The sequence below is a fragment of the Tachypleus tridentatus genome, chromosome 7 (assembly GCF_004210375.1).
Source record: "Tachypleus tridentatus isolate NWPU-2018 chromosome 7, ASM421037v1, whole genome shotgun sequence".
Classification (NCBI taxonomy): Eukaryota; Metazoa; Arthropoda; class Merostomata; order Xiphosura; family Limulidae; genus Tachypleus; species Tachypleus tridentatus.
The window spans coordinates 36993516-37010730 of record NC_134831.1 but is presented as its reverse complement, the minus strand read 5'-3'; the positions used below and the strand labels follow the sequence as shown (position 1 = coordinate 37010730).

General features: G+C 32.9%; 1 protein-coding gene across 1 annotated transcript in view; it reads right to left on the bottom strand.

Annotated features, from left to right (window-relative positions):
- Nucleotides 1-11006: 11006 nt before the first annotated feature.
- The window catches only part of LOC143257655 (sperm-specific sodium:proton exchanger-like), a 49766-nt gene continuing 43557 nt past the window's right edge, over nucleotides 11007-17215 (bottom strand). The window contains exons 22-23 of the mRNA XM_076516698.1: nucleotides 16535-16750; nucleotides 11007-12020 (exon numbers count right to left, since the gene is read on the bottom strand). Of these exons, the coding sequence (XP_076372813.1) occupies nucleotides 11787-12020; nucleotides 16535-16750 (450 nt within the window). The 3' untranslated portion in view covers nucleotides 11007-11786. The remainder of the gene's footprint in view (nucleotides 12021-16534; nucleotides 16751-17215) is intronic.

Below are 17215 nucleotides of genomic sequence, written 5' to 3'. Positions count from 1 at the left end.
GACGAGTATGTTTGGTGATGAAGATTACTTTGATTTCGTCTTTAATTAATTTATTTACAGCTTTCCCAAACATCTTGACTTTTACCATTCTCAAACAGAACCTATAATATTACCCTAAATGTCTAATCATCTTAAATGAACATGTGGGGTGGTGATCTGTCATTAATTGCTACAACTGGCCTAAAGGGAGGCAACGTGTTTTTTACTATTCCTAAACCTCTGTAAGTAAGCCTATGGAATCAGCAACTACACCGTCAACCTTCCTCCACTTTTGCACATGGCAAGTAACTTCTAGTCTTAGCCCTTCTTTGTTTCAACTACAAAAGACTATCAGTATACTTGATGAGCGATCTCCCGCTATGAATGCCTCCTGGTCATTTCCATCTTCAACTCTAGCTAAACCTGCTCTTATAACGTTCATTGTCCTTGTAAGCCAAACAATTTTTTCTTTACCCCCTCTCACCCACAGCAGTCTTTATCATCACTACACTCATTTACTGTCTTCCTAACTTAATTCCTGCTATCCCTCCCTCTGATTGCACATTGTTAGCACGTCATAACATACAGACAAAAGAAGCCTCACCTTTGGTCCTCTTGTGTTGTCTCTACATAACCACCTAAGAAAAAAATGAAAAATTTTGACTTTCTCTTTATTTTCCAGAACATTACCAATTTTCCTCTTAAACTCCTGTAACGTGCTAGTCTTCACTACTGCCCAAAGCTATTTCTAACTTATTCTCAATTATAATGTTTGTAGGTGTAGAACACTACAACTTTCCGACAAACACAATCCAATACTTGTATCTTATGTAAACTTCCCTACACTTATTTCCGACCTAAATCTTTCGTACTGAAGTTATGCTTATGTTAATTCAAATTCTTTAATAAGAGTACTATCAATTGAGTCTCCCAATATTTATAAATTTAACTAAAATTGTAAATAACTCTAACGTTATAACACTATAACTACTGATACGATTAATTACAAATTTCTAACAGATAATTTTTAAATTTCAAAAATATAGATACATTAAATTAATAGAGACAAAGACTTATTTATCTCCTCTTAATGAAAACGTATGTCAAAGGACGGAAACTCAAATTAGATGCTTCATAGAACTCACTTCTCCAGAGGAACAGTTAAAAAAAATTAACATTTTCTGAAACAAAGTACAAAATTCTTCTCACGTTCTTTCAACATTATAGAAATAAACAACATTTTTGTCAAACCAAGTAGATGCTCATCTTTATTAAGTTTATCAATCAATCATTTTATAAAAAATACTCATTTCATATTAAAATGTAAATAAGGGCTGAAAAAACACATCTTTTTAATGCTATGTTACACGTTAGGCTATTTTTGTGGTGCACACCACATGGATTTAAGCCTAAATCTTAACGTTACAAGTCATTTGACTTACTTGTAAGTCGCTGGAGGCAATATACGAGAACAGATAAATACGTAATTCTGTAAAGAGAATTTGGTGTTGGATACACTATCTGGCAAACAAAGAATTACTTCTGTTTTGTGCATTAGGTTCCTCTAACGCGAACTTTACTCAATATGCTGAAACCCTCCACATTTCGTGATCTACTATTTGGTAACGTAACGATTGAATTACGTACGAACGAGATAAGAAACACATGCTATTAGCAAACATTAAAGTTTATAAAAGACCAGGATAGCATCACGTATAATAGTCATCTGAATCGAAAACCATTTGGCTTATTTACAACTTTCATGAGTAGAAGCATTTCTTACTTACCTGCAAGTAGAGTACGATGTGGTTTAATATGATAGCGTTTCTTATCTTTTGCTCTCAATTCTGTCAAGGTAATCATGAAAAACATTGAATATTACATTTTTCTCTATCGCGTTTCTCAATATAAAGTCTGCAATTCTAATATAAAACGTATAATTAACCATTAGTTTTCCGAGCTTTGTCTAACAATTGAAGTGACGCTCTGCGGGTCGAAAGGTTCAAGTTTTAAACCGTATTGTACTGATGAATACAGAACCTCCAATTTATGCGGGTTACAACTGTGACTTTCAGTTCTGATATTCGTTCATTGGTTGCGCTACTTTTGTTAAGGAGTTCTAGAGTATAGATGACTATTGCCCAGTCTTACAAGTCCCTAACCTGACCATTTAGTTTATGTACCTTATAACTTCCCACACAGAATGAAAATAACAATACGTTGTTTAATAAACACTAAAAATAACAATACCAACTGGTTCAAAGAACTTTGCCATATGTATGCTTTGTCAGTGTTAAAGAAAGTACCCCAATAGCTCATAATAGAACACTGTTCGTCTACATTTCAATTACGTTACATCAATTTTGCTAATATACTAACGTATTCCCTCATCGAATACTTCACTAACACTAACAATACTAACGTTCAGAACCATCTTCTATAACATGGTAAGTTCCTGTTACTGAATATAAAGCACCACGTGTCACAACACGATATACAAGTTCTTTATTATGTGAACTAATTAAGACATCAGTACATAAAACACAGTGTTTATGCAAAATATTTTTGAAATACATTAATAACATGATACATCAACTTCTTAATTGCACAGTAATTTATTTGTAAAATTTAAAAATATAAGTTAACAAGTTTTAAAAACTCTACATAATTCCACGATCTTCAGGAGAATAAACCACGTAGTACACACAAATTTACTTACAAACTTAATGAATGTGTATAATTTGCATGTTAACAAAGGCGTCATTTACAACAACAATTTACTACCGAGGCTCCTGGGCTTAAATCTCTATTTATATTTCTTTTATTTTTAATAGTTTCTATAAAAATCTATTATATAATTCATGTTCTTCCGTTACCTGTTCAAGTATTTTAACACTATCCCAGTCAGTAACATGTATGTAATTTGCCACATGTTCCTCCAACGTTTATTCACTCGTTTTTAATCCATCCACCTCAGTTTGATGTTCTTTTACTCTGAAGTTTAAGTTACTAACTTGTCTGTCCACTACAATTTGACCACAAGTACATGAAATTGTATATATATCACATTTATCCCGTAATTCAGTTTTATCTTTCAAACCATTAATGAGTTGATTTTAATTAAGAAGTAAACGTTACTTGATCATTCATGTTTCTCCTAAACACATTACCTACTTTATTGAACTTTGTGAAACATACGACAAATATATTCTTTCCATACTTTCCATTTTGGCCCGGCATGGCCAAGCGTGTTAAAGCGTTCGACTCGTAATCCGAGGGTCGCGGGTTTGAATCCCGGTCGCCAAACATGCTCGGCCTTTCAGCCGTGGGGGCGTTATAATGTGACGGTCAATCCCACTATTCGTTGGTAAAAGAGTAGCCCAAGAGTTGGCGGTGGGTGGTGATGACTAGCTGCCTTCCCTCTAGTCTTACTCTGCTAAATTAGGGACGGCTAACTCAGGTAACCCTCGAGATGTTTTGCGCGAAATTCAAAAACAAGACAAACTTTCCATTTTTGTTGTCTGCACTTTGGTACAATCAGAAATTTGAAGTTTCTTACAATATTTATTGCTCGGTAGACACAGCAGATAGCCCGACGTGCCTTTGCCATAAAAAACCACACACACAATATGTATTGTACATTCCGTTTATCATTTGAAGTTGGTACCTTCCATCAGTTGCTACCTGTTTTAAATATGTTGATTCTAACATCAAATCCACATCATATGACAAAACATTAAAAGCTCTATAAACAGAAGATGGAAATGAGGACACTTTTGTGACCATGGATGACTAGATCTTATGTTCAGCGGCATGATAAGCGAGAATGGCTTCCCGTACACAGAAGTTGACAGAAAGTCCCTCTCTCTCTCTCTTTACATAAACATCTAAAAATATTTAATCAATCATAACCTTCAACTTCTAAAGTAAATTGTATATAAGATTTGAAGTCAGGTGTTTCTGGAACTCAGTTAACGTATCACTGCCATGCCGTTACACCAGAAACATGTCATCCACATACCTTACCACACATTGGGTTTTATCACAGATGTTTCTGGAACTCAGTTAACGTGTCACTGCCATGCCGCTACACCAGAAACATGTCATACACATACCTTACCACACATTGGGTTTTATCACAGATGTTTCTGGAACTCAGTAAACGTGTCACTGCCATGCCGCTACACCAGAAACATGTCATCCACATACCTTACCACACATTGGGTTTTATCACAGATGTTTCTGGTGTGCAATTTTAAACCTCAGACATGAAAATGTCCGTTGTCAAATGTCCGTGTTCTACCTTAACATTACTGTTACTTACGCATAACTTTGTTAAATTTATAATACCATGTGCTCTAATCGTGAAAAACCTTACTAGCTAGTAATATGTTTTCAAAACAACATAATACTTTCTTTGTAGGTACATTTGTAAATAACGACACTACATCAAAATAAACTAGTTTATCACTTGCTGGTATGTGCATATTTTTAACCGATTTTAGAAATTCCGATGAATGGCTGAGTATATATGCGAATTTGTTAAAAATTAAACAATAAACTTAGCCACCAAATGTGCTAACAATCCTTTGTTGTTGACAACAAATGGGACGGGTACCCCGACTTTATGTATCTTAAGGAGTAGATAAAACCGAGGTTAAATTAAACTGAGACAGTATATGACTACTTTGTTCATTGGTTATTAAAATACTATAAGTTTTTACAACTCTTCTAACGATATTATGTATTACATTCATAGGTCTTTCTTTATTTCAGTATAAGAAACGTTATTTAAAAGTTCTTCATTGTTATTATAAACACCTTTATCTCATATTATAATCTGTCCAGCTTTACTTGCTTTACAAATAACAATGTTGATATATTCTCTTTAACTTAATGATTATACAAGTTTTTCTTATGATTTCCAGTAGTATCGGAAGTTAAAATTCTTACTGGGTTTCAATAACTACGGAACAACCATTTAATTTTGAACTATCAAGAAAACGTAATTCAACTGAAACGAAGGTAGAACTGTGCAGAGATGTCCATCAACTGTGCTTGAACAGCTTTAAAGACACTAACTGAAAGTTTAGAAATTTCTTTTGGATGTGGTTGCTGAGGGTTAAAATGTTTACCACTGTTGTTTTAACAGTATCCTTTACATTATTATAATTAATTTTCTATGTTTTTAAACTAGTTTCCACTGCTATTATTAAATCATCTTTCACTGACCTACTGTTATGTATAAAAAACTTCAAACATAGATAAAAAATTTTGACTTGTTTTGTAATAACATTTTCCTTGGCAAGGTATGGGTAGTTCACTCAAAAATGACCCAAATTTACATAAATGCTTTGAATTTTCATTTCATAATGACACATAAACAAAAGCATCATTGGCATAGGCTGCAGTATGAAAACTACCGAAGGACTGGAATAGACACAGGTTGCAAGAATGACTGGATCACACTATCGTGGTAGATAGTGGTGCCTCAAATGCTAGGATTCCAATGATGTTATAGCTTGTAAAAATATCTTTTCAAACTGTACGGATGTTAACTTTATATATTCTTTCACAATGTCTGGTTCATTGAAACCCAGTAAGAATTAATTTCACTGCAAATGCAGCTGGCAAGCATTTTATTTATAAAACACTGACCTTCAGGGTCTTCATAATGTTTTTATTCTCTTGTGAAGATCTTCTCAGATAAAATGAAGAGCTCTGGTTCATGATGAGGAGTCTTAATGGAATATATACAGTTACGACAGAAAATGTTCGTATCCCTGCGTCCCGAGTAGTTTTTTATTCATAACTTAAAAAGCATCACGATTAGGCTAATATACGTAAGATATATTATAAATACTATACTAACACACATCTACATAAATTTTTATGTAGATTAAACGACAAATAAACTGTTTATAAACAAATAACCAAAAATAGGAGGAGCAGAAAGTGTTCGTACAGTTCATAACGTGTGAAAAAACTTATATTCCCGTAAAAATTTTGTTTAGTTTGGCGAATAAACTACATTATACCATTCGAGAACTAGACACTGGGTTCATAATTATTGGAATTTAGCCAGCAAAAAAATTACTTCCGGCAATTTAGCGCCGTCTCCGTCATTATCTGGTCATCATGGAGAACAGGAAACAACTGTCCAGTGATTTAAAAAACCGAATTATTGTAAAATACAAATTCCACTTACAAAATGGAAAGTGAATTAATACCAATAGCTACACAATATTTCAATGGAGCAATAAGCGAAATTTCAATAAGTATGAATTTAACATTTCTTATTAGAAACACTCCCCTTCGAGCAGAATATGCATGATCAAGCCTATAAATGGAGTAACCCTTAAAAGAATACCATGTTTGAACAAATATCTTCACAACTGAAAGTATCACGCAACTTATGTCAGGTGTCGAAAGGTGTGTTTTTATCTATGGGAATGGAATTTGAAGTATTCTATGAATACCTGATCCAAATAACTTAGCAGTAGATAATTTCTGAAGAAAGTACTGTAGTTCTCAATGATATATTTTATAATAAATTAAACATTAAAACTGGAAAGCCTAGTCATTTGAATTTGGCCATGACTTGGTGTAAGAAGTTACTGCTCTACTCTTCCTGACTTCGTTCATAGTCATAATTTTCCCTATGACACAATTGTATTTTTTTTCAAAACCTGTCATATTTACCAAACTTATTAAAGTATGTATGGTCTTACTGTTTCGAAATATTAATTCTTGTATTTGTTCTTCACTCCATTCATTTGAAATATGGGAAGTCTTAAGAGTTATCCTTCAAAGAATTACTGCTTTTACTCCAATATCTTCTTGATGGGATGCTGAATAAATTTGTTTACTTTCACTACGATGAAAGGCTTAGAAGTCTCCTATTTTGTCACTTATAAAATGCTGCTTTAGTTCTACCAGCGTATAAAAGTCAAAACTGAGAAATACATATTTAAGAACGTAAGGAAGATTGCTGGGTACAGTTTTGACCCTTTTTCAAAAACACAATCATCTATCACGTGTTTGGAGTAAGTCTTAAAAGCTTGTATATCCTTTTCCTAGTAACTTGAACTGTAAATATGAAGGTCACATTCTCTTACACTGTGAGTGGAGCAATGCTAAGGCTACTTCCCTGAATTTTAATGTGCAATTGATACTAGATACTCAATGTACCTGGAATTAATGTATCTTCTTTAGTTTCAAGAAGTTTTCTTCAAGTAGTTTCTTACTTTTCATGGGAGCTGTCAATATAGTTTGATGTTATTATACCATACATTAAGAAATTGACACAACACAGACTCATTTAGTGTTTCTAATAAACTCAACGTTTTTGAATGAGCTGCACGATATACTTGTTTGAGAGCATACATTGTACTTCAGTCCATACCGGTATTTTAGGTCATAACCTTTTGGAGAGGTCAGTTTCACTTTCAAACTTTTTCCCCACCATTGTACTTTATACTCTACTAGATGTATTTTCTGAAGTGTCACATTTAAAGGGCTTAGAAAATTTAACCTCCTCAAACGAACTGCCCCTTATAAAGCATTATTCTCACCAACTCAAAAAATATTATACAGTACAGGTATAGATTGTAGAAGAAGAAATAGAGTGTTTATGAGTCAATGAATGCAGTTTATTTAGTAGCGTAACACGATATTACAACATACCAAAACAAAAGACTCATGTGTTGTCTATGCCTATGTTAATTGAGGCTACTGTTAACTTTCCTCGACAATATTGTTCCCTAAAATATCATATTAAATTCTTCCAGTGTTTCAGATGTAGTACTTTAATAACTTCATTTCCCTTGACCACTACAAGTGGTACACTTTATTTCCTCAGTGTGTATAGATGTACTTACTTCACAACTTCCCTTGACCACTACAAGTGGTACACTTTATTTTCTCAGTGTGTATAGATGTACTTACTTCACAACTTCTCTTGACCACTACAAGTGGTACACTTTATTTCCTCAGTGTGTATAGATGTACTTACTTCACAACTTCCCTTGACCACTACAAGTGGTACACTTTATTTTCTCAGTGTGTGTAGATGTACTTACTTCACAACTTCTCTTGACCACTACAAGTGGTACACTTTATTTTCTCAGTGTGTATAGATGTACTTACTTCACAACTTCCCTTGATAACTACAAGTGGTACACTTTATTTCCTCAGTGTGTGTAGATGTACTTACTTCACAACTTCCCTTGACCACTATAAGTGGTACACTTTATTTCCTCAGTGTGTGTAGATGTACTTACTTCACAACTTCCCTTGACCACTACAAGTGGTACTCTATTACCTCAGTGTGTGTAGATGTACTTACTTCACAACTTCCCTTGACCACTACAAGTGGTACACTTTATTTCTTCAGTGTGTATAGATGTACTTACTTCACAACTTCCCTTGACCACTACAAGTGGTACTCTATTTCCTCAGTGTGTGTAGATGTACTTACTTCACAACTTCCCTTGACCACTACAAGTGGTACACTTTATTTCCTCAGTGTGTATAGATGTACTTACTTAACAACTTCCCTTGACCAGTACAAGTGGTACTCTATTACCTCAGTGTGTGTAGATGTACTTACTTCACAACTTCCCTTGACCACTACAAGTGGTACTCTATTTCCTCAGTGTGTGTAGATGTACTTACTTCACAACTTCCCTTGACCACTACAAGTGGTACACTTTATTTCCTCAGTGTGTATAGATGTACTTACTTCACAACTTCCCTTGACCAGTACAAGTGGTACACTTTATTTCCTCAGTGTGTATAGATGTACTTACTTCACAACTTCCCTTGACCACTACAAGTGGTACTCTATTACCTCAGTGTGTGTAGATGTACTTACTTCACAACTTCCCTTGACCACTACAAGTGGTACTCTATTACCTCAGTGTGTGTAGATGTACTTACTTCACAACTTCCCTTGACCACTACAAGTGGTACACTTTATTTCTTCAGTGTGTATAGATGTACTTACTTCACAACTTCCCTTGACCACTACAAGTGGTACTCTATTTCCTCAGTGTGTGTAGATGTACTTACTTCACAACTTCCCTTGACCACTACAAGTGGTACACTTTATTTCCTCAGTGTGTATAGATGTACTTACTTCACAACTTCCCTTGACCAGTACAAGTGGTACACTTTATTTCCTCAGTGTGTATAGATGTACTTACTTCACAACTTCCCTTGACCACTACAAGTGGTACTCTATTACCTCAGTGTGTGTAGATGTACTTACTTCACAACTTCCCTTGACCACTATAAGTGGTACTCTATTACCTCAGTGTGTGTAGATGTACTTACTTCACAACTTCCCTTGACCACTACAAGTGGTACACTTTATTTCCTCAGTGTGTGTAGATGTACTTACTTCACAACTTCCCTTGACCACTATAAGTGGTACACTTTATTTCCTCAGTGTGTGTAGATGTACTTACTTCACAACTTCCCTTGACCACTACAAGTGGTACACTTTATTTTCTCAGTGTGTATAGATGTACTTACTTCACAACTTCCCTTGACCACTACAAGTGGTACACTTTATTTTCTCAGTATGTATAGATGTAATTACTTGTTAGTGTAGATAAAACCGTGAACTACATTAAGTGAACTTGTTAGTGTGGATAAAACTCTGAACTCCATGCAATTAGCTTATACGTTTGTACAATACCATGAACTACATTAAGTTTGCTTATTATTATTCTTCACCATACACTTGAATCACAAATTGTATAAAGATTTCTTCTTGTTATCAGAGTTAATGTAAACTTCTATATTATGCAACTGCTCACAAAATAAACCCTCTTGTTTGGCTGCTTTCCTTACATACACTCAAATTCCATGAATCTTTATGTATGTAGATAAAATGGTTCATACAAAACTTCTAGTGGTCAAAATTCCTGAGTTTTTCTATTCAAATCTTATTTGTCTGTATTGGAGGTATCCCACATACTTTAAGCATTAAGAACAGTTACACATCATCATCTGAAGCTTTATAAATAACTTGAATGTACAAAATGTAGTAATCACTATACAGAGAATACTGGTTGGAATTTTAGTACTAGAACAGCAGAACATGGACATTACATGTCAACCAACGAATTAAAAATGGAAAAAACAGTTGAAATTATGTATTGAGAAACTAATGTTAATAATCATAAAATAAAAGCTATTTTAATAAAAAATTAAAACCTGTATATAATACACAAGGAGAATGTTAAACTTATACTAAGGGCAAGGTTATATTTGTTATCTCGCAATGTGGGTATATTTAACTGGGCACAGTTTTGCTCATTACCAGGTTAATAATGGTAAAACACAGTTCTATCCCCTTTTAACTGTATCTAATTTCTTAGTTTTTTTTCAATGTCTGCCAGATTTCAGTAGAAGGTTTTCATCAAATCATGGATACCATCTTTTGTTTTGAGCCTCACAATCAGAGTACTTACCCTAGATTACTTTAAAAGTATTGTGCTATTTATGTTATTCAGAATGGTCTTGAATGAACTGTAGTTCTTTCCCAAGGTACCTCATATTTTCAGACCTTATTTTCTGAAGACATCTCCTCATGGCTTAGCCTCTGGTCAAATTCACTTACAAGACATCATGCAACTTTATTGTTTCTATCCTCCTTAAATAAAAATCATCTTTCTATGTTATAGTGGCTGTGACACAGTGTTGTAATCAAGTGTTCACAAAATGTAATTTGCCATTTAAACTACAAGTTCAAATTCAGCTTAATTGTTTAAATCCACATGTTTTTAATTTATCAAAATTAGAGATATCAATTTCATAGTTTAATTGCCAGAACAACGAGAAGTTACTTTTAAACTTATATAACCAAGTCTATAACGCTATGATTAATAATACAAAATACCTTCAGAAATATATAGTGCTCATGCATGTGAAACTAAACTAAGTAAAAGTTTCATTTTTGAATAACTTACGGAAGGAAACAAAAAATAACAGTTATTTCTATGATACAATGATGGTGAAGTAAATGTTTAAAATATGATATCATAAAGTACAACATGGAAAACCTAATATCTAGACATTTCACTCCACAGTTGTGACATGTTTTAAACGTTCCTTAGTTACAACTACATAAAGTTCTTGAAGAGTTAATATATCACTTACAGAATTTGGCAGCTCAAGCAACAACTTTCATGCATATAAGATGTTGTAAAACAAAACCTTGTGTAGTAAATATAATACAATTTTTTTATCATTCTTATAAAAACTGATTAGTATACTGCACCTTATGTAGTTTCACTCAAATGCAAGAACTGACTCCATAGATAAAGGTTAATGAAATCAATAGCCAAACCTGTTATAGGTTTGTGTAATATCCACTATTCCAATTAGGATTATGTATATGTTAATATGGTGTTACGAATCAGCTAATTTCATAAATACTTTTATATCAATAGTAATAAACTACATGTTAATATACATATATATATACATCCACACTTCACTCTCACTCTAAGTCTCATGTTATTAATTTCATGATATAGCAGCCAGTCATTAGTTAGAAGTATCAGACTAAATTCAAGTAATATTTTTTGTGTGAGCATGTCTTTACAGCTAATTAATAATATATTAGTAAGAAAAATAATTTATAAAAACAAATATATAGTACTGTGTTATTCAGTATTAAAACAATAATGTGTATTTCTTGAATTTAGAATTTTAAACACAGTTCAACATATATGAAGATAACACTCATTTCTAAACACTGTTTAGCAAACTTATTTCCATTATAGCTATACTAACTAGTTCTCTGACTGTTTCTCAGATGGAGTTTCTATGTTTTCATCAATTACTTGTGGCTGTGACAGCAAATCATCATTATATGTATATTCATAGATACTTTCAACATCCATACAGTCAAGACTTCCAATGTTTCTATGTGAAACATATTGTGATTGTAATGTTTGTTCCTGATCTTGCTCTGAATAAACCACATGTGTTGAAGTCACTGACCCATCACTATTGCTGTCTTCCTCCTGTAATTTAAGAAAATTACATATTAGTCTGTGTACACAGATCTCAAGTGATCAGATAACAATTGCTATATTAGAATAGTCATTTAAAACACGTAATCTTAAATACATGTGACACCAAATGTTTATGAGCCATGAGACATATATAAATATTTAACATATATTAAATACATGAATATAAGAAAGACACTTTCATATAAAGCATATAAAAGCAAAAATAAATGTATCCTCTGACATAGAATATATAAATGTATGTATTAATAACCTTTAACAAACAAAAGACATATAAAAAAGACCTTTAATAAATTTTCATATAAAACTGGAATTATTTACTTTTATAGATTATAAAAAGAGCATTAAATTTTTTAGTGTTAGCATATACAAATATGCACACAGAAACGAAAATAATGACAACAGTATTCTATTGCATTGGTATTACTATTGACTATAACCCTTGTCTGCCTTTATAATCTACTGTAAAAGCTATAATTTCAGAACAGTTCCAAAACTAACTTTATATACCATATATATACATATCTATTTTAACTTTTCCATTTTATATTTGAGTTATTTTTTACCCTTCTTTATGTCATAGATATGTGCACGCAAAGGTGTCTTTGCATTTTTAACATTACACATTATATTCAGATAAAAGCCACAAAGATGTCCATGTACTTTTAACTTTATACATTATATTCAGATAAAAGCCAGAAAGATGTTCATATATTTTAAACTTTATATATTACATTCAGACAAAAGCCACAAAAGAGTTAATGTATTTTCACCATTATACATTACATTCAGATAAAAGCCACAAAGATGTTCATGTATTTTTACCATTATATGGTATATCCAGATTAAAGCCACAAAGGTATCCATGTACTTTTACCATTATACATTATATTCACACAAAAGCCACAAAAGTGTCCACGTATTTTTACCATTATATGTAATATTCATACCAAAGACACAAAGATGACCATGCATTTTTACCATTATACACTATATTCAGAGAAAACCCTTCCTATTTACATATCAAGTTTTAAGCAAATTTATAATAAAATATGACCCGACTCAGAAACTTATACAATTTTTCCACAAATAAACATTACTTTATTATTTATAATCATTAACTAGAACATTTTATATTTTTAAATATACAATAAAATATGTATTTAAATGTATATAGCTTGAAAATAATTAATTTTTTTTTTAATCAAAGATAATAAATAAAATATGCAACATAATAATCACTAATATTTTATTGTGTAAATAATGTGGTCAACTGATCAATATTTACACAGTCATGTAATGAGAATATTTCTAATTTGGTAAAGGTAATAACATATATATAAGTATGTTGTGTGTTTTATTTGGGACCCTTACTTTATTTATATAATATTTATGGCATTATAAATTGTAACTTATCTACTTTCCTAATTAAATTATATGCTAGAAAAACCTAATATTGAGGAAAATACTGTTTTAACTAAGAACACATTCAATAAACCTAGTGATTATTGCAGAAATAGTAAAATATAGTTTAAAGCTTATTGATTATAAAAATAAATTTGTTACTTTAGAAAAATGGATGTTAGTTGAATGGTAATGGGAAATAATTTAAGAACCTCCTACTGAATAAAGTAAGAAAGATTTGATATGGTGACTATTATTAATGAATATAATGAAGAATATGAAAATTACATTTGCTTTAAGAAAGTCTCATGTTAGATCTGTTTCAAGTACTGATTTTAAGTTTGTCACTGTTGCCAGGTTTTATAAAGGCTGGATTCTTTACAGTATGTGTCTGCGATTTGTTGGCAATAAACCTGAACAATAAACACACAACATACAATCCACCTGTTTTAAATTAATATGTCCAAAATAAGTCAAACATACAAACAAAATTTCATTATACTAATGTTTATCAAAATCACTGTTGTATCTAAATAATTCTCTTTTCTTTTCAAAAGTCCACACAATATACTTCACTTATTTTAGAACACAACTAACAAAACAAATTATTATTCTCCTTCTTACCATACAATCTGCAGTAAATTCACATTCATTAACATGTGAATTACTAAATTTGTATCTAATACATTAAATAGCTGTTTCCTTTTCATCAAACGTCACACACGTGGGTGCAATTACTTCATAACAGCCTTTGACAGTCTGTTAAACTGTGAAACTCATTTTAAAAATAATTCCCACTATGGCTAAACTAACAGTTACATAGTCTGACTTCACTTTCACTAACTTAGCTTCACTTATCCTCTTTTGTTGAACACCATAGTTGCATCCAGAGCTTTAAATAATTGTGTCTTTTTTACATTAAAAATCCACACAGACTAGTTCAGTCACTTTAGAGTCCAACAAACAAGACAAATTATTTTTTTATCACTACATTGCTACTGCTACAGTATATATGTCAAACATACTACATAATTCACTTGTTAAGGCTAATCACTCACACACCAGCTAACTTCATGCTGTCTTTAACTAACTTTTTTATCTTAACTTGCCCTCACGTGGTTGCCAATATATATGTATTGTCCAACTGAGGCCTAGAACTTTCTACAAACTACGAGTTGATATGATGTAACAATACTCACTTAAAGGAATGTTTGAGTGATGTGACATTGATTCACAAAACTTTTGTCATCATACAGCTCTTACTGAGTTACATAGCAAAATGTGTTATAACAATCACTCCTAAACAATCATTAGATATTAGATTGTTGTGTGAACTAAATAATATCTCCTACAATAAACAATCTAGGGTATCCAAAAAATGTGTTATAACTTATATGTGAATCTGCTAGAAAGAAATTCAAGAATAATAGTTAGTTAAATACATTAAAATTCAAAGAGAGGCTAGAACAGTTGTCCCTGTTTTTGGCTTAATTGAAGAACAAGAACTTGCTTGGTTTAAGTTTTAAAACCTTTAAACACTTGGGTATTTTACTTGCTTAAAGCTAAATGAAAATTTGTATATTACATAAACTGTAAAAATTCAACCTAGATCCTAATATAATGTTAGGAAAAACATATTTCCTAACAATGTAGTGTGTTTGTTAATATGTTACATTGCTGTTTGTCTTTTTCTCAATAAATTTATACATTTCAACAGATATTATACATTCAGGTAGACTGGTGCTTGTTTTCATTGTTAAGATATAAGAAATAACCACAATTGGCTAAATAGCCTGTTCAATTTAAGCAGTAATAAATATCCTACATAAGTGAGGGATATATATGTAAAGGATTAGATGTATTTCTCAATATATACTCTTCAAAAAAAGTAATGCAAAAGGGATATTTTTGTTATTTTAAAGAGAAATATATGTAATAACGTTACAAGCTCAGAGTATGTGATGTTACACGTGTTAAGACACTGATTGTCAGACCAAAATGACAATAAAAGTTGTGCACTTTGAAAACGGAGGAAAACATCGGATTTTTTGCCAAAACGCATTTGTGTCCAATAAATTTGTTTGAGAGATCTGCATGTTCTGCAAGTGCAACATGTGCAAAATCCCTATAAAATGACAGGTTATTGGTTTCCATAGCTCAGTATTAAGCCACTGACACACAATACAGTTACACCGAGACTGACTGAAGCACAACGCCATTGGTCGCTTGGAAGCAGGCGAATCTCGATCAGATGTTGTCAGAGCTGTGAATGTCCACCCAAGCACCATCACAAGGCTATGGAATCGTCACCAACAACATCGATCAACTTGTGACCGTCCACGATCTGGCATACCTTGTGTGACCACGTCTGCACAAGATCGCTACATCCGGTTACGTCACCTTCGGGATAGGACCACCACTGCGACGTCTACTGCCTCAACCATACCAGGAATGCGTAGGATTTCCAATCAGACCGTACGCAACTGTCAACGAGATTCTTAGGCCCCATGTGCAACCCATCATGGTGAACGTCAACGTTTTTCAACATGACAACACCCGTCCTCACACAGCCCGACTCCCCACTGTCTTCTTGAGACACCACAACATCAACTTTCTTCCCTGGACCTCCAGATCACCAGATTTAACTCCTATCAAACATCTTTGGGACAAGTTGGACCGATGTCTGCGACGGCGACAACCTCAACCGCAGACTCTACCTCAGCTTGCAGCAGCTTTGCAGGCTGAGTGGACAACCATTCCACAGGATGTGATTCGTCATCTCATCGCTTCCATGGGCAGGAGATGCCAAGCAGTTATTGATTCTCACGGGGGGCATACTCGTTATTGACGTTGACTGAGGTTAAACTTCAACTAGTGAGCGTGGACTTCGCCTTTGCAGACTTTGGATGTTCAGCAGTGAATGTGCAAAGTTTCACACGTCATACAGAACTACCCGGAATACACTTGTTAACAATGTCTCAAATCTTGCCTTTTGCATTTCTTTTTTTGAAGAGTATATATAGAGCAATATATCAGTTGAGCTTGTAATAACAGCCCCTCACTACTTAGAATTATGAGCTAAGAATACACCACTGTCTCACCACTGTATCTTTTACAGAAGTCCTGTCTCCAATTAAACTCATTTCACTAGATGCATCATGTTCCTTAGTAGTTTTTGACATTCTTCTCTGGAATAAGCATGAGTTTGTCTTCTCTGAAAAATTAATCTCGCCTTTCCAGTCAAGACCTGGAGGAAGAATTAGGTCTTCTCTTCCAACAATTATGAAAACTGGCAGAGGTCTTGTCTTGCTATTTCCCTATGTTTAAAAGTATAAAATCTTAAGAAAAACATGTCTCACTCACTTTACAAATTGCAAGTATATAAGAACATCAGAAATCTACAAAACATGGCAACTTGAAGTATATCAGATGTACAGAGTTTATTAAAACAATTAAATACAATAAATTTCATACAGATCAATCTGTAGGAGACTCCAGAAGGGTAACTGAATAAAACTATCAATGTTACTGCAGCTTCTGGTTACAATAACATTTTTTTTTTTCTTTTCCAATACATGCCCCACATGAGAAATGTATGATATTACATTATGTGCAACAACAGAAGTTACTTATGGTAAAGGTTCATAGGTTCCACTGAAGAGTAAGTTAAGCAGGTAATAAAGGTTCCATCACCAGTTGGTGTATAAAAATATCCTTAACATTTTTCAAAAACCTATTCCAGTCACCAACAGACTCAAATTTAATAAACGTTGCAAACTGAC